General features: G+C 35.9%; 1 protein-coding gene across 8 annotated transcripts in view; it reads left to right on the top strand.

Moving 5' to 3' along the window:
• Nucleotides 1–18,677, top strand: part of UBR2 (ubiquitin protein ligase E3 component n-recognin 2) — a 129,661-nt gene that overhangs the window by 87,209 nt on the left and 23,775 nt on the right. For 6 of the 8 annotated variants that reach the window (XM_072832984.1, XM_072832985.1, XM_072832987.1 and 3 more), the window contains 15 exons: nt 15–137; nt 281–344; nt 1,263–1,387; nt 4,899–4,951; nt 6,037–6,139; nt 7,142–7,190; nt 7,592–7,746; nt 9,983–10,085; nt 12,322–12,431; nt 12,542–12,622; nt 12,948–13,126; nt 13,981–14,180; nt 16,142–16,235; nt 16,897–17,058; nt 18,504–18,607. In XM_072832984.1, coding sequence (XP_072689085.1) covers nt 15–137; nt 281–344; nt 1,263–1,387; nt 4,899–4,951; nt 6,037–6,139; nt 7,142–7,190; nt 7,592–7,746; nt 9,983–10,085; nt 12,322–12,431; nt 12,542–12,622; nt 12,948–13,126; nt 13,981–14,180; nt 16,142–16,235; nt 16,897–17,058; nt 18,504–18,607 — 1,705 coding nt within the window. Of the gene's footprint in view, nt 1–14; nt 138–280; nt 345–1,262; nt 1,388–4,898; nt 4,952–6,036; nt 6,140–7,141; nt 7,191–7,591; nt 7,747–9,982; nt 10,086–12,321; nt 12,432–12,541; nt 12,623–12,947; nt 13,127–13,980; nt 14,181–16,141; nt 16,236–16,896; nt 17,059–18,503; nt 18,608–18,677 lie in introns of those variants that run through there. The other 2 variants (XM_072832986.1, XM_072832991.1) reach the window with 2 other exon arrangements.

Here is an 18,677-nt window from a genome sequence, read left to right as displayed (position 1 = left end):
AAAAAAAAAAAAAGACAGGTGTCTCCATGATGGATCCAAATCATTTCCTGATGATAATGCTCAGCCGCTTTGAACTTTATCAGATTTTCAGTACTCCAGACTATGGAAAAAGATTTAGCTCTGAGATTACCCATAAGGTAAGAGCATGTTTTATAAGACCACAATACATCATTGAAGAAATATCTTTCATTCTTTTTGGATATGTTAATTTTCTGAGATAATACAGTTTTTATATTTTTATCTTTGAACTTTCTCTCCCCAACCCCCCAACTTGTTACAGGATGTAGTTCAGCAAAACAATACTCTAATAGAAGAAATGCTATACCTCATTATAATGATTGTTGGTAAGTTTCGATTGTTTGCAACATTTATCAATTATATTGGCTTTTGTGATAACAAATAGTTCCGAATTTCTAAGCTATGTTTCTTTTGTTTGAGCAGTTCTTCAGTTTCAGGAAGATTAGAGCATTCATCCATCTCTTTCTCACTTCTGGTTACTGTAGCACTGAAAGTGATAGTGTTGTGGTGCTTTGGAACAAGAAGAGCACAAATAACTGAAGCAGAATAATCTGAAAGACTATTTGGGGAGAAAAAAGTAGGACAGAAGAGGTTAGCAAGTAAGAATAGGATATTTAGGAGCTATTTACTGTTACTTTGTATCTTAGGTATGTTTCTTTCTATAGTTTTGTGTTATAGAACTGTCATTTTGGCTTTAGATATGATAATAATAAGTTAATAGAGACTTGTGGCTAATAGATGCAGATTTCTTTTCTTATTGCCTATATCTTCAGTCCTGTCACCTCCATCTTTCCTATTCTTTTATCCTTACCTTCTCTACTTCCTCTGCTATTTTAGACTCTGTAGTCCATAGAACAGAGAATCCTGGCTACTCTCAGAAGGTGATACTAACAAAGGTCTCAGAAGGTGAGATCTTATTTAGCACTAGGTAGAAGGACAAAGGAAGGTTCTCCCTCCCTGCTACCATGTGGCAGATGGCTTAAAAGCAGTCTCCCAGTCTACTGGTACAGCAATTGACTATATCCAATCCCTTCCTGCCTTCTGATCCCATTCTTTCAAAATAGGAACCAGAGTTCTCTCTCTGCTGCCCAAAGCCTGCTTTCACCCTAGCTTGTTATCAAACTAATTATTACTTTTCCGCTGCACAGAAAGAAAAATATATTGTGTTGAATGAATTAAAAGTATATGCTGCTTAAGTATTATGATTATGTTAAATGTGTGTATATGTACTTCTGCCTCAATAGGAGAGAGATTTAGTCCTGGAGTTGGACAGGTAAATGCTACAGATGAAATTAAGCGAGAGATTATCCATCAATTAAGCATCAAACCTATGGCTCATAGTGAATTGGTGAAGTCTTTACCTGAAGACGTAAGTACTTGGATCTTACAAAAGAAATTATGGAAATTCCTCCCTACCTGTTAGGCTATTATGTTTAGATTTACTTCTGTATACCTTTTCCACAGTGGTAAAGACTATAATTCTAGGACACATATAATTCCTAGTCACTCTTACTAGAAGTAATTAGAGGGGCACCTGGCTGGCTCAGTCGGTAGAGCATGTAACTCTTGATCTTGGCATCATGGGTTCGAGCCCCACGTTTGGCACAGAGGTTACTTTAATTTTTTTTTTTTTGTTAATACTAGGGGAAAAAAAGAAAAGAAAAGAGAGTATTAGTGACCAGGAATAGTAGGCAGCATAGAAGTAGAATCTTTTACAATGAATTCTTAGAAGAGATAAGGATGCTGAATAAAGTAAACCTGATCTTAAGAACTGAAGTTATGTATCCAGTAGACAGGGCTTGTTATAGTCCTTACTACAAAGTTACCACGGGTGAAGATAATACTTTATGACTTAATATATTGGAGAAGTAAGAAATACCTGCTCAGCTATGTTGAGGATACTAAAGTTTTTCAGAGCTTTTTCCTTCTGAAGCATCCCAAAACTCTCCTTAGGAAGCCATCTCTTTCATTTTAGTGAATGTAAAATAATGTTCACATGAGCATTCAGAGGCTAATTGTAACTATTTCTTGTCCCAGGATCACAGGTTCTTTAGCCAACTATTTTTCAGCAACGGGGCTTTCAGATAGATACCCAACACTTGTAGTTAGGAGAGATCCTTATTTCCTTGGGCTTTTTTAAATGTTTTCCCAAATTTGAAACAAAGATTAAAACTTTCAGCCTTAATATTCATTCTTCTGGGATTTAAACCTCTATTTGTTGCATAGTAATACTTCCTTTAAGCTTTATGTTATGAAAAGTTTCAAATATCTATAGAAATAGAAAGCATAGTGTAACAGAATCTATCACCAGTTTCAGCCAGTCTTGTTTTATTTATACCCCAATCACAAATCCATACGCCCCCACTGGGTTATTCTGTTAAGAATACTAGGTTTAGGGGGACACTTGGGATGGCTCAGTGATTGAGCCATCTGCCTTTGGCTCAGGGCGTGATCCTAGAGTCCCCAGATTGAGTTCCACATCAGGCTCTCTGCATGGAACCTGCTTCTCCTCCCTCTTCCTAAGTGTCTGCCTCTCTCTCCCTGTCTCTCATGAATAAATAAATAAAATCTTTAAAAAAACAAAAAAAAGAATATCAGGTTTAGGGGCATCTGAGTGGCTTAGTTGGTTAAATGTCTGCCTATGGGTCAGGTCATAATCCCAGAGTTCTAGGATCAATCCCTGTGTCAGGCTCCCTGCCTAGCGGAGAGCCTGCCTGTCCCTCTCCCACCACTGTCCCCAGCTCTCTCTCTCTGTCAAATAAATAAATAAAATCTTTAAAAAATATATATCAGGTTTACCGGCATATGATACATGGTCTTTATAACCCAACCAAAACCACAAAATAAGTTTGCCATAGGGGAGGAAAAAAGAATCAAAACTTCCAAGGCCCTGCTTTTTTTTCTTAAAAATTTGTATTCTTTATTTACATTTTTTTTGTGTGCATATTGCTAGGGATGAGCCATTTTTAATGATTTCCTCAGATGACCAAACCAGACTTCGGAGAATTCTCTGTCCCTGCTTCTGGCTTTACTCGCAATGTGACCATGTTCATTATAATTTCAAAGGAGAAAAAATAAATCTTGTAAAAACAAAAACAGCAACAAGAAAAGGTCTTATTCCAAGCATTCCAGTAGGTTTTTTTTTGCATGTACTTAGCTATAATATAAGTAGTTTTATGAGATAGTTTAAAAAGTCCAAGAAAAAGTTTTTTTTTTTTCCTTTTTTGTATTTGAAGTTGCTAGGGGTCGGGGAGTTTGCCTGTTTGATGTATATGTGAAACAATGTTATGCAACAATTAACTGGAATTTTATTTTGCTGAGTTGTTCTAACCAAAAAACAAAAAACCAGAATAACAGGCTTAGCATTTCATCTATACATGGAATTGTATATGTATTAAAACAGTGGTTCTCAACCAGAGACAATTTTGCCTCCTAGGATATATTTGGCAGTGTCACTACTCAGGGCAGGGTTGTGTGGTGCTACTGGCATTGAGTGAGCAAAGGCCAGAGATACAGCTAAACATCCTATAATACAATGCACAGAACAGATCCCCTACAACAAAGAATTATCTGATCTAGATGTCAGTAGTGCCACGGTTGAGAAACTGGTCTTAAAAGGACTTTTAGAAAAACCTGCCTACCTATATGCCATGATAAAAGAACAATAATTTTTTTTAAGATTTTATTTATTTATTCTTTTTTTTTTTTTTTTAATTTTTATTCATTTATGATAGTCACACAGAGAGAGAGAGGCAGAGACACAGGCAGAGGGAGAAGCAGGCTCCACACACCAGGAGCCCGATGTGGGACTCGATCCCGGGTCACCAGGATCGCGCCCTGGGCCAAAGGCAGGCGCCAAACCGCTGCGCCACCCAGGGATCCCTATTTATTTATTCATGATAGAGAGAGAGAGAGAGGCAGAGACACAGGCAGAGGGAGAAGCAGGCTCCATGCACCGGGAGCCCGACGTGGGATTCGATCCCGGGTCTCCAGGATCGCGCCCTGGGCCAAAGGCAGGCGCCAAACCGCTGCGCCACCCAGGGATCCCAAAAGAACAATAATTAATAATTACTTAATATCACTAAATATCTAGTCAGGATAAAAATTACTTAAAACTTTATAACACAGGAAATAAATCCTGAGCTGTTAGATGAGGAAGCAATTACAGTTTCACTTGGACTTTATAAAGAATTTTTTTAGGGGTCAGGAGAAGAGAGGGAGAGAGAATCTGAAGCAGGCTCCATGTCCAGCACAGAGCTCAACCCACGTGCTCAATCTCATAACCCTGAGATCAAGTCCTGAGCTGAAATCAAGAGTCAAATGCTTAACTGACTGAGCCACCCAGGCACCCCAAGAAGAATATAATTTAAAACAGCATTTTAAAGTATACCTTGTACAAAGTGATGGCAACTATATTTACCAAATATTTTTGACCAGAGAATTCTTTAATCAGCATTCCTATTAATATATTTTTATGAATGGGATATGATTTAGGAAATGCTGTTTTACTAAAAATAGATAAGGAATCAGTGTAATTTTCATGAAATAGTATAAATATCTTATATAAATTTTATTTAAATGTTATGTGTACTTTGTGTTGTTTTTAACTTAATTCCTTTTGAAAGCTGTCACCTTGAATCCATAGGGTAGTAACTTGTTTCTAATTATAGAATCTGGGTGTTAGTTTACAAAATACATTTCTTTGGTTATATATTAATGATTATGTTTACTATGGAATCCTCACCTATAAAAATTGGGATAATAGTATACCTGCTTCATAGGGTTGCTATCTAAGGCCTAAGGAGAGAAAAGTACAATGTTCAACGTGCTAGCAGACACTGTTAACATGAAATGCACTTACTTGTTTCTCATGCTGTTAGGAGAACAAGGAGACTGGCATGGAGAGCGTAATTGAAGCAGTTGCCCATTTCAAGTGAGTTTACTTCCTGTTCTTTCCTGTTCAATTTTTTTATATATATTAATTTTTCTTACTGTTTCCTTTGATGGAACTGAGAATGAAATTGTTACTTTCAGAGAGTGACATTTTCAGATGCATAGTTGTGAACTACATTTCTCACTGTCATTTCACCCTTCTGATCTAGCTCTGCACTCATCAACCTAAATTGGTTTATGAGAATTTTCATCGTGCTCAGAACTGGTGTTCCTAGCTGAGAGTTTCAAATAATTGACATTAAACTGAGCAGATGGGGACGCCTGGGTGGCTCAGTGGTTGAGCGTCTGTCTTCGTCCCAGGGCGTGATCCTGGAGTCCCGGGATCAAGTCCCACGTCGGGCTCCCTACATGGAGCCTGCTTCTCCCTCTTCCTGTGTCTCTGCCTCTCTCTGTGTGTCTCTCATGAATAAATAAATAAAATCTTTAAAAAATAAAAAATAAATAAACTGAGCAGGTGAAGAATGCCCAGGTGGCTCAGCAGTTGAGCACCTGTCTTCGGCCCAAGGTGTGATCCTGGGGTCCCTGGGTTGAGTGCTGCAACAGGCTCGCTGCATGGAATCTGCTTCTCTCTCTGCCTGTGTCTCTACCTCTCACTCTCTGTGTCTCTCATGAATAAATAAATAAAATATTTAAAAAAATAAACTGAGCATATGACATAAGTCAATGCATTGAGCTTTCTTAAAACTGCTTTCTTTGTTTCCATCTGAATGTGCCTCCTAAATTATGAGGTGGCCTCTGAATAGTGCTTTCACTCTCTAGTGGTCAATAGGTAAACTAGTTTATCCCCTTGAGATTGTTGAGGCAATTCCTCAATCCTGCTTTTTCCTGCTCCCACTCCAACAGTAATGTCCTTATTTTGTTAATTATAAAGATACAAAGTGGATGTGTCAGATAAGATGATGCATGTAGAGCTTTGGTTGTAGATTACCAAATTAACCCAGAAAATAGTACCACTTTACATTCGTCAGCAGTGAGAGCTCTGCTTTTTTATTCTGTTATCTAAGACTGTCTCATAAATTAGGGTGTGACTTTAGTAATAATATTTTAAGGACTTTTTTTCCATAGAAAACCTGGATTAACAGGACGAGGCATGTATGAACTGAAACCAGAGTGTGCCAAAGAGTTCAATTTGTATTTCTATCACTTTTCAAGGGCAGAGCAGTCCAAGGTAAATGGGAAAATTAAAAGTGTACTGGGGAAGAGCTGTGTGTGTTTGTTGATTTGTTTTTTTCCTAAACAACTTTTACTGCTTTTCAGGTATTGAAAAAGAATACAATAAAAATATTGTAGGAAATTTGAAAAAATATAAAAAGGTACAATGAAGAAGGCATAGATTACCTAAAATATTACCACCTAACATTTTGGGCCATCCCCTGCTGCTGCCATGTATGCTAAATACATATATAAGATCTATATAATTATATACATAACCACACGTATGATTGTATTTTATTGGCTTTTGAAGACAAATTGTCAACCTGTATAATAATCAGTTAAGTTCTTTTATGTTCATTTCAGAATTGCTACTACTTAACATTATGCTTTTCCATAGTAATTTAGGGAATTTTCCTCATAATTGTAGGTAAATTTTGTCTTTTAGGAGTCTTTTTTTTTTTTTTTTAGATTTACTTATTTATAATTTGAGAAAGAGGTAAATTGTACATGCATGTGGGAGGGCCAGAGGGAGAGAATCTCCAGCAGTCTCCCACTGAGCACAGAGCCTGACATGGGGGTTCAGTCTTATGATCCCTGAGGTCATGACCTGAGCTGAAATCAAGAGTCAGACACTTAACCCACTGAGCCCTCCCAGGCACCCCAGCAGTCTACTCTTAAAATATGTTTTCGTAAAGGATGTTAATTAAACTTAAACATGAAGCTTTGTTTAGTTTTAGATGTGTGCCATAGAGCTTAACCCTAGGTAACATTTTGGTTTTGGTTTATACATGTTTCCCCTGCATATTAAGATAAGAAAGAACTTCTTTGGGGCTTGGTGGGGGTAGGTACTGTGTAGGAAAGGAAAATAATCTTGATGTGTCATTTGGGGCTTGGGGGGGCCAAGAAATAAGGGTAAATATCTTCTAAAATCAGAAAATGGTATGACAAAAATTAACTTAGTAGTTGTAGATATTAGGTTATTGTGTATTACTAATTGCCTCTCCAATTTTATTAGGCAGAGGAAGCTCAACGGAAATTGAAAAGACAAAACAGGGAAGATACAGGTATTTTTAATCTTTCTAAAAATCTTTTGTCTTTTCTACTTGTTAAATGTTGTTTTCTATTGACTATAATGATTACCCTTGGTGAATTGGAAGATTTAAATGTATGCTTTCTGAGTGAACATTCAAAAGACTAATAAATATGCAAATACAGAAATAGATTGTACTGAGTCACCTCTGGCTTAGTGGTTTTTATCTCATATCCTAGGACATTTTTAGGGAAAAGAAAGGCTTTCCTCTGCACTGCACTACTATTTATGTAGTTTTTATGCATTTGACCTTGTGAAGGTAAAATATAGCTTTAAGATCCATGTTAATGATTATTCTTTGAGTGAAGACTATCAAAAGATGGGTTTTTAAAAACATGTTCTACAGAAGAAGCCAAATAATAACTTTATTTTCAGCACTTCCACCTCCAGTTTTGCCTCCTTTCTGCCCTCTATTTGCAAGTCTGGTAAACATTTTGCAGTCAGATGTGATGTTGTGCATCATGAGGACAGTACTGCAATGGGCTGTAGAACATAACGGATATGCGTGGTCTGAGTCCATGCTCCAAAGGGTAGGTTTGAAAACATTTATTATTTATATTTTAGTGCTTTTTTAGTAAAAGCCAAAATATTCTTGTCAATATCTATACACAGACAAATTAGCACAAAACATAGTGTTATTTTAATTTGAAATATGGTAATATCGTTACTGCTTTTGTGTCTGACAATGAAAATGAGAGCCAGGCAGGTATTTTTTAATTATACCACTTAGTTGTGATTACCTTGGTCTTGTTGGCCACTCTTCTCATTGATTATTTGTGATATCTGTTTATGCAGTACTCTGATACTTGTGTAATGTGTTATCTTTAACATGTTTTTATTTAACCTCCTCAAAAAACCTGTGGGTTCATCAGTATCTATATTTTACAATTGAAGAAATTAAAACTCCGAGATTTATAGTCATGTAGCTAATAAGTGATAGAACCTTGTTTGTATTTTATTTTACAGCTTTGATGTAAGTCATTGTTGAATTGTTTACTTCATTGAATTCACACAACACCCATTTGGGTAGATACAACTTTTTCCATTACATAGATGAAGAAGTCAAGTTTCAGTAAGATTCAGTTAACTTGTTGGTGTTACTCAACTACTAAGTAACATAATAGTAATTATTCAGTTAATAGAATTTGCCTACTCTGTACCTGTTTCTGTGGTAGGTACTTTTGCATACAATATTTGCAATTCTTAAAACTCTACAGGGAAGGTGTTTTTTCCCCCATTTTAAAGATGATGAAATTAGGCTTATACAGATTCCCTGAAGGCACGTTAGGTTGAAAGCTATGAAGCCAGGATATAAATGAAAGCAAGCATTATTTCAGATCCATCCTCCAAAGCTATTTTTCTTTCCATTATCTCAGCAGACTCAAGTGTCTCATTGGCTAGAATATGTGTATACTCACACACACCCCTCCCATTTATAAACATATACTTAAAATGTAAAAGCATGGAGTTATAGACTACTAGAGACCATCAGTATTATATGAGCAATAGATTTATGGGAAATGATGGAGAAGAAAGGAGTGAACAGCATTACCTTTTATGTACATTTATTTTATGTCCTTCAAGCTAACCTAGTTCATCCAAGTCTCTGACAGCCACAGTAGCTCTTTGTGTGAGGAAACATATAGACAACACACACATATCTCCTTCCAAGATTGGGGAGCAGGATAAGAGCAGTAAAGATACAAATAAAATCGATGTAATTTTATATTTTCCTAGAAGTCTGGTAAGGGTTTTTTTTGTGAGATTTAAGAACTGTAAAAATCTTCATAAATTATGTGGTATTAGAAATAGAAGTATGAGGATGCCTGGGTGGCTCAGCGGTTGAGTGCCTGCCTTTGGCTCAGCATCATCCCAGTCCATTATCGAATCCTGCATCGGGCTCCATGTGAGGAGCCTGCTTCTCCCTCTGCCTATGTCTCTGCCTCTCTCTCCTTGTGTCTCTCATGAATAAATAAATAAAATCTTAAAGAAGGAAGGAAGGAAGGAAGGAAGGAAGGAAGGAAGGAAGGAAGGAAGGAAGGAAGGAAGGAAGGAAAGAAGAAAGAAAGAAAGAAAAAGAAAGAAAGAAAGAAAGAAAGAAAGAAAGAAAGAAAGAAAGAAAGAAAGAAAGAAAGAAAAAATCTGAGATGATTAAGATTTTTAGTTCTTAGAGAAACTAGAGAATATTATACACTAGATCATTACATGATAGATGCTTTCAGCTCTAATTATTTGGTCACTGATTCTTAGAAGATTTTTTTTTTAAGACTGTAGTGTAGAGATGTCATAAAACTGAGAAGGACGTATTACATGAACTTACTCTAAGAATTTGCAGTTGAATTTTCTTCCTAGGTGACATGGAAATTTTTGTTTCCTTAATGAGAATTTTTTTATTAGAAAACAAAATTTAGAGTTTGAATTTAATAAAAATTAGTACTTCAAATTATTTTTTATTGCACTTAGTCTTTAGTAGTTTGCTTTATCTTTTTTCAGTGGTGAATCCTTTTTTATTACCGCTTATAAAAATACATGCTTGGGCAGCCAGGGTTGCTCTACGGTTTAGCACCGCCTTCAGCCCAGGGCCTGATCCTGGAGACCCGGGATTGAGTCCCATGTCAGGCTCCCTGCATGGAGCCTACTTCTCCTTCTGCCTGTGTCTCTGCCTCTCTCTCTCTGTGTCTCTCATGAATAAATAAACAAAATCTTTTTTTAAAAAAAAGTGCTTGATTTTTGATTTACTAAAAGTTACAAAACATTTTATTCAAGGTGTTACATTTAATTGGAATGGCACTACAAGAAGAAAAACAGCATTTAGACAATGTCACAGAAGAGCATGTAGTAACATTTACCTTCACTCAGAAGATATCAAGTATGTATATACTTTTTACTAAACTAATTGAAGATACTACTGATTTTAAATATGTAGTATAACCTCTTATTTGCTCATATAGATTCTAAATAGATTATAGTAAATCCAGATTTCTGAGGTTATATGTACTCATCTGTGTGTTAAAGGTACTATATCATATCCTGATCCTGATGTATTTTCATAAAAATACTTAGGGACTGCACATACTTAAAATACATAAATTTTAATTCATAAACTGAAAGCATTAATGAGGAGTCCTTAGCTTGAAATCGGTATAGCACATACATTTAATTCTCAGATATGCTTTGAAAATACAAAGTTTACTATCAGGGTTTCATTTTTAAATTCTTGCTATTATAAAGACATATTACTAAAAATAAGAAAATTAGCTATAGAGGATTAGATTATCATTTTATATATAAAGTAATGTGATTTTTTTTAAGAAGGCCAGAAGACTTTTCTTTTAGCTTTTTATTGTTAAAAATTTTAAACACAGGCAAATGTTGGTACAGGAAACATCCATATACCTACCACCTAGACTTAGTAGTTAGTATTTTGCTATATTTTCTTTAATATTTGCACACTTTTTTAAAGCATTTGTTTCAGCCATCATATTTCATCTCTAAGAAAAGCCTTTCATATTTCATCTCTAAAGAAAAGCCTTTCCTCTCTTGATTTTCAGAATAAGCATTTGGTCTAATAGTTGCCTTCAGGGGTTACAACCATGAGGCTTCTTTGTTCACTTAGGATTGTTGTGCTTTGCTTTTTAATATTACTCTTGGGTTTTCATTTACTCCATTTTTTATAGTCACATATGATCAAGGTTCCTTTAAAAAAAAAAAAAAAGATTCTTTTTGATGCTCAAATTGCCAGTTTTGGTCAGTGGGAATCTGTTCAGTTGGCTTCCCTGCCCTTTTGACCCTAGCCCGTTAGTATTTGAGCACACCTTACTTTCTGGCACAAAAGATGCCCCAGACTCATCTTATACTTTCCCTGCCCCAGACCTGCAATCCACCATTTGCTCAGATATTTAAATGAATTTATACTAGGAGTTTCAGCAGGTGGTGTAATGGATAGTAATACCCATTATAGGTATTAAACTATAATTTCATCCACGCATCTCTCTATAACATCAGATTCTCTTTGTCTCTCTCTTTGTTTCAGCAATCATTTTCTCTAGAACTTTAGATCTGAACTTTAGATCTGAAAGAATATTAAAGATCACATAGTTCAATCTCTTGCCCTCTTAGGAATATTTTGCCCAAATGGCAGCACTTAAACCAAGAAAGTCAATAACTGGACATTTTTTACTATAAAACTAAATTAGCAAAAAAAAAAAAAAAACTAAATTAGCTAACATTTAGATTAAGTGTACTCTTGATGTGGACTTATATGTCTTATATGTCTTTTCCTCAAATAAAGAAATAACTTACAGAAGAAGAAATGCATTTTATTTTAAATCTAGGTTTTATTAAAGGGCCAAAACAAGGGGCACCTGGGTGGCTCAGTTGATTAAGCATCTGCCTTCAGCTCAGATCACGATCCCAGGGTCCTGAGATCTAGCCCCATGTGGAGCTCTCTGCTCAGCTGGGAGTCTGCTTCTCCCCATCCCTCTGCCTGCTGCTCCCCCTGCTTGTGTTTGCTCTCTCTGTCAAATAAATTAATTAAAACCTTAAAAAAAAACAAAAAAAGGCCAGGGTAGCCCGGGTGGCGCAGCCATTTAGTGCCGCCTGCAGCCCAGGGTGTGATCCTGGAGACCCCGGATCGAGTCCCACGTCAAGCTCCCTGCATAGAGCCTGCTTCTCCCTCTGCCTGTGTCTCTGCCTCTCTCTCTCTGCCTCTCATAAATAAATAAATAAAATCTTTAAAAAAAAAAAAAGGGCCAAAATAAGTTGATGTATTTTTACACACACATCCTTGTAATCTAGTTCATTTCTTACACTTTTTAAAATCTCAGACCTTTTAGCTGGGTTTTTATTTAATTGCTAAAGGCTATGTTAAAATAATCACTTGGTGTAAGATGTCCATTTTGAATGATTAAAGCATTCTAGTTGTTAACTTGTTTTTAAGTACAGATACATCACATTCTTAAGAAGTATTGAAAATCTCTAATAAGTAGAGCTGTAAATAAATGATGGGCAGATGATGTTATAAGCAACCTTATCTTCTTGTGCATAGTAATAAACACTGTGAAATATTAGTTGTTATTGTGCCTTTTATTTTTTTTCTGCCTTAGAACCTGGTGAAGCACCAAACAACTCCCCTAGCATATTAGCTATGCTGGAAACACTACAGAATGCTCCCTACCTAGATGTCCACAAAGATATGATTAGATGGATATTAAAGGTACAATTTCTGGCATCACTTTGCTTTTCATGAGAAACATTCAGTGTTTGTTATCTTTAAATTTTGATAATATTTCATAGCTTCCAAATAACTGACACTTTTTGTCATAGACTTTTAATGCTATTAAGAAGATAAGAGAGAGTTCATCCACCAGTCCTGTGGCAGAGACTGAAGGAACCATAATGGAAGAGGTATAAAAAGCAAATGAGATCCTACTGAAGGATTGTAGCAAGTTCACTATAAACAACTAAACTTATCTGTAATAAGTTGGTAGTTGATGTTATTCACAAAAAATGTGAATTCCAAACAATGTGCCACTTTTTATTTGTTGTAGCAATTTTTTTTTCTGTGTCTATCCTTTTTTTTAAAACAGGCTAAAAAAATCTTTTCTCTTGTTTAGATAAGTAAGATTATTAAATAGTTTTTAAGTAGTAGTTACAATCAAGACAGTTCTGCTTTGGGGCAAAAATGTTAATTTGGTATCTAATGGTCTAATTAAATGAAGCATACTTTCAGAGTTCAAGAGACAAAGACAAAGCTGAGAGGAAGAGAAAAGCTGAGATTGCCAGACTGCGCAGAGAAAAGATCATGGCCCAGATGTCTGAGATGCAGCGGCACTTTATTGATGAGAACAAAGAACTCTTTCAGCAGACATTAGAACTAGATGCCTCTACTTCTGCTGTTCTTGATAATAGGTAAAAAAATAATTAACATTTTTTTATCTCTTGACCATTGGTTCTCAAATGGGAAAGATGTTGGGTTTTATTCCTTATAAGTCATTTTTAATCTGAAAGTAATTTAGAAGGATTGGTAGGCGAATAGGAATTACCCATAGAATTTTAGTTTTTAGTATACATTTATGAGTATATCTCCAACTATAGATAAGATACCATGTGTATGCTCAAAATGATGTGTCACACAGAACACCCTTGACATTCAAAGAATGAGTGCACAGGGGCGCCTGGGTGGCTCAGTTCGTTGAGCATCCAACTCTTTTTTTTTTTTTTAAGATTTTATTTATTTATTCATGAGAGACACAGAGAGAGAGGGGCAGAGACACAGGCAGAGGGAGAAGCAGGCTCCACGCAGGGAGCCCGACACAGGACTTGATCCTGGGTCTCCAGGATCAGGCCCTGGGCTGAAGGCGGCACTAAACTGCTGAGCCACCCGGGCTGCCCAGAGCATCCAACTCTTGATTTTGGCTCAGGTTATGATCCCAGGGTCGTGAGATCGAGCCCTGCGTCAGGAATCTCCTTGAGATTCTCTCCCTCTGTACCTCGCACGCTCTCTTTCTCTCTCAAATAAATAAATCTTAAGAAAAAAAAGAATGAGTGTACTAGGCTCAGTTAACTGAGTGTCTGGCTTCTGTGTTGCATATTGGATTGCTGTGAGGGTTATAGGAGATGGTTTCATATATATGAGTGACTTCTACCAGTTCAAATCATCAAAACCACACATGTTTAATATGTACATACCTAAAGTCTACTGCTTTATGATTAAATGGAAACTTCTTAGGCTCATTCATGAAACTTGTATTCTTTTATTGTAGCCCTATGGTTTCAAATATGGCACTTACAGCTTTGGGGCCAGCACAAACTCAGGTCCCTGAACAGAGACAGTTTGTTACCTGTATATTGTGTCAAGAGGAGCAAGAGGTGAAGGTGGAGAGCAAGGCAATGGTTCTTGCAGCATTTGTTCAAAGATCAACTGTATTATCAAAAAATAGGAGTAAATTCATTCAGGATCCAGGTAAGTCATAGCTAGATCCTCTCTCCTCCCTCTCAGTGACTGCTGCTCAGTGTGGCAAAGAAATTTTATTAAGCTATTAATAACTCCATAGGTTCAGTGGCATCTTAGGCAAAAATTTTCCAGTTGACAGATGTGGAAACACTCCAGAAGTTAAGTATCAGCCATGAATTACATAGCTGGTAAATAACAGATTTTCAAAAGAAAGCTTTTCTTTGTGATACAGTGTTAGCATACTTGGTACTTAGCAGTCTTTCCCATTTTTCAATACACTTGTAAAGTCCTAATAATTAGTTGCCACACTGAAACAATAATTTTGTCTACTGGATAAATCCAAAGTGGAATCTCTTGGGAACCAATCTTGGGAATCTCGCTGGCAACCGAGTTGCCTATAAAAAACGGTCCTTGAACCAGATTCTGATGCAAAGTAGTGATAATATCACTGATAGGGTTCCCCAGAAAGCAGACTCTTGAAATAGAGATGACCATGCAGGACATTTATTTGGGAAAGCCTTGGAATCAACATCTGTGGAATGGAAAGGAAGGAAGCAGGTTTAGGCAAAGGGAGAAGTTGAGCTTTAATGCAATTCCTCAAAGGCTTCATCCCACCCCACTGGAACTCTGGGGCCAGATGGCCCTTCAAAGGGGTCCTTATTTGGAGAAGGGGAATTGCGTCTTTAAATCCCAACACTGATCAGTGACTGGTTGTTGGCCACCTCTGGAAAGAGGTGTGACTTTGAGCTAAGCAGGTGCCCTTAAAAAGGAATAACAGTTAAGTGCCCTCTTCCAACTGCTAAGGAGGGAATAAGTCATTCATTCCTCCAGGAGCATCTAAGCTGCAGACACTTTTATATCTCTACTCTTAGACTTGTTTATATGTCATATGCCTCAACAATTCCAGTAAACTTGAGAGTGAGAACTGTGTCTTAGGAATTTCCAAAGCACTTATTTAGCAAGTGCCTTTTACTTTGTAGAATTGAAAACCTGCTGGTAGGATAGCTTTTTCTCTGTAAGGAAAGTCTTCTTACAGTGTAGCTAGCTCTCAAGAGCCTAGCTGAAAAAGATTGATCTGCTTCATCTTAAAAAATAATCATTTGAACTAAGCAATTTATAAATTTCATTGAAAGCCAGAGATAAAGTTATCAATTTTATTTAATTATTTTGTGAAGAAAAAGCTTTTGCTCTAAGATTTTCCAGATGCTTTCACAATTTATATCGGGAAAGATCTTTTTTTATCCTATGACATTTGTACTGTTCTAGTATATAAAGCAAATTAAAACTTGAATAATTCTTTATAGAATGTTATGGAATTTCTAAGACTATGCTAATTTATATAGAGAATTCCAGAAAGAAGCCAGGCACCCATCTTAAGTTTGTCTTCATGTTATCATCTCCTTTGAATATAAAAATTAGCATCAGAAGACTGTTTACTCTTTTTCCCCCCATCTGGGCTGCTAGTCCTGGGCATTTGGCTTTGGCTCTGGTAAAGTAGATTGTGACTATTCTTTGCATGAGTGTCTTAAGCAGAATCTCCTCTAGGGGGCGCCCCATTAATGCCAAAACAACTTTTTTGTTGCAGATCTTAAGACCCAGCTATCCCTAAAGTATTAAAGGCAGCCCCGGGGAAGAATCTCCCACTTAATAAGCTCAGGAATTTTGGAAGGAATGGTGCCCTCAAAGCGTGGAAGAGTAGAGATGTATAATACAGAATTCTAGTTTCAGTTAACAAATCAGGGATGTTTAATTTGCTCAGGGTGTTGAAAATTAGAGAGTCTTGCTTTCTCAGTAATCCAGGGTCTTGCATAAATTACTGGTATCTCAAAGGAATAAACTAGCATTTCATTTCAAGTTTACAAACACCTATCAAGGATTTCACAATTTAAAGTTGTACCTTTATTATAGGAAGATTAAATGCTTGGTTTTTTGTTTTGTTTTGTTTTTTGTTTGTTTGTTTTGTAATGCAGAAAAATATGATCCATTATTCATGCACCCTGATCTGTCTTGCGGAACACACACTGGTAGCTGTGGGCACATTATGCATGCCCATTGTTGGCAAAGGTAATTTATATTCTTAATATTAGTCAAGAGAAGCTTATCCGAAGGCTCAAAATTAACTTTTTAAGTAAAAGACATTTCATTCCAAAAAAAGAGAACTAGAGATGCTGAAGGAAAAAACTGCATATCACTACCTAATAACAACTAAAATTGAGTTGCTTTGTCATACATGTGAAACGAGTATCTTAGAAACTTCATAGTATGTCAGATATATCTTTAAATGTGGGGATCTGTATTAGCTAACAAACTGGATGAAGAAAAAGATTTTTTCGGTGGCATAAACCCTAGATGAGTAATGTCTTTCCAGGGTGTTCCTCTTGATTTGAAAGGTGTTAGTACTTGCCTTATTACTTCCTGAGATTGTCCCGGCTCCCCAACCTAAGATGGGATAACATCTAATTTGTTCTACTTTGGTGCTTTCTCTTCTGCAAAACCAACTAATCAATGCTATTATCTTAGCACTGTGCTCATTCAGTGATCATGCACTTGCGCTAGGAAGTCGCCACCAGCCCTAGGGAAGTGACAAGGCAGTACTGAGACCAAGAAATGTGAAGATTTTAATTCTTGTATTGTGGAAACAAATTAGTTAAAACGTTGAAGCTTGTGGCTCTCATTGAGAAAAATTACCATTGTTTTTGATACCTCATGTTCTCTAATTGTAAAGGTATTTTGATTCCGTTCAAGCTAAAGAACAGCGAAGGCAACAGAGATTGCGCTTACATACCAGCTATGATGTGGAAAACGGAGAATTCCTTTGTCCCCTCTGTGAGTGCTTGAGTAATACTGTAATTCCTCTGCTGCTTCCTCCACGAAATATTTTTAACAGGTAAATTTGGCCTCATAAACCTTTGTATTTAAGCAGTAGTTTTCCTTTGAAGATAATGAAATGATAAACCAGAGGGGAGAGAATCACACTAGGTAATCGCATAATGTTTTCCAGATTCTTTTTTTTTGTAGTCATTCTTTTGGTATTCCTGTGAAATATGACTTTAGTTTTTAGAAAGGAACGGGCCAAATGTAATAGTTTCTTGGTCACCCATAATACATTATAGAAGGTGTAAAATTCTCATGTATTTATGAAAATTATATCCTTTATTTCTAGGACTCTAAATCTCTTCCTCATACTTTGCAAGATATACTTAGTAAATTGATGGGGGATGGAGGAGCTGTTTCAACTGAATTTATTGAATATTCTAACAAATGTAATTTTTTACACTCTACTGGTTGATAATACCTCAGGAGTTGGGCCAAAATATGAAAATCTGTTGACATTTTCAAAATGGAAAATTTTTACTTCATAATTTCTAGGATGTTTCTAGTTAATAGAAGTATTGCACATTCTCAGTTCAATATGAATTTGATACTCTCTTCTCTTCAAAACTGGGTTTTATATCTCGGTTTAGAATTACACTGTCTACCTTACCTACACAAATACTAATTAAGTTTTGTGCATATTAAACATTATTAATTTCTGTGCTATTTGGATCCAACTCAAAGCAGAGTTCTTTTCAATTTTAGGAATTCAAACTATGATGTCTTAGTTTATGCTACCACAAAATCTTCTTAAAACATTAGTAGATTTGAGTATAAGCTTATAAGCTCACACTTTTTAATCATAACAGAAAATCATGACTTACCTCTGCATTTGAATTGATAAATTAATCATTGTTAGATTAAGGATTCACTGCATATCAGAAGAAAATTATATTTGTTGTATTTCACACATCACTTTAGTTGTTTTTCTTTTCCCCCCCATGAAGGTCAATTACAACATAGTTCATGAAGAATACAGGCTTTTTTGGAGTCTGATATACCTGGGTTTGAATGCTAGATCTGTCCTTGATGGGGTTGTAATCAAGTTACATAGCTCTAAACCTCAGTTTCCTCATCTGTAAAATGGGGAAAATAATGTAACCTATTTCATAAGAGTATTTTGAAGATTAAACCTAATACTATAAAATGCTTTTACTAAGTGTCACATAATAAACACTCAGTAAATACTAGCAAATTCTAGTACTGTGAAAAAATGAAATTTTTGACAAATAACGTTATTAGCATTATAGTGACAATATCTTTTCATGTCTATTGGCAAATATCTATTCTAATTTTTTTAAGGCACCGAATTTTCCCCTAGCTTTTTTTTTTTCTTTTTTTTTGGAAGTGTGTTTAAACTATTATGCCTATGAGCATAATAAAGTGCATAATTATAGAGTCTTTTTGTATCTTAAACTAAGCAACAGAATACTAAACAGTCTCTATAATCTTCTCTAGCAGGTTAAATATTTCAGACCAACCAAAACTGACTCAGTGGATTAGAACAATCTCTCAGCAAATAAAAGCATTACAGGTTCTTAGGAAAGAAGAAAGTACTCCTAGTAAGTTCTGATAAGTTCATTTTTCCCCTAAAATCTGAGATTGTTGGAAAATGTAGCTCCAGAAGAAATT

This window comes from Canis lupus, chromosome 7 (genome assembly GCF_048164855.1).
Source record: "Canis lupus baileyi chromosome 7, mCanLup2.hap1, whole genome shotgun sequence".
NCBI lineage: Eukaryota > Metazoa > Chordata > Mammalia > Carnivora > Canidae > Canis > Canis lupus.
Note: the sequence above shows the minus strand (reverse complement) of the source record. Positions and strands in the feature narration are given on the sequence as shown.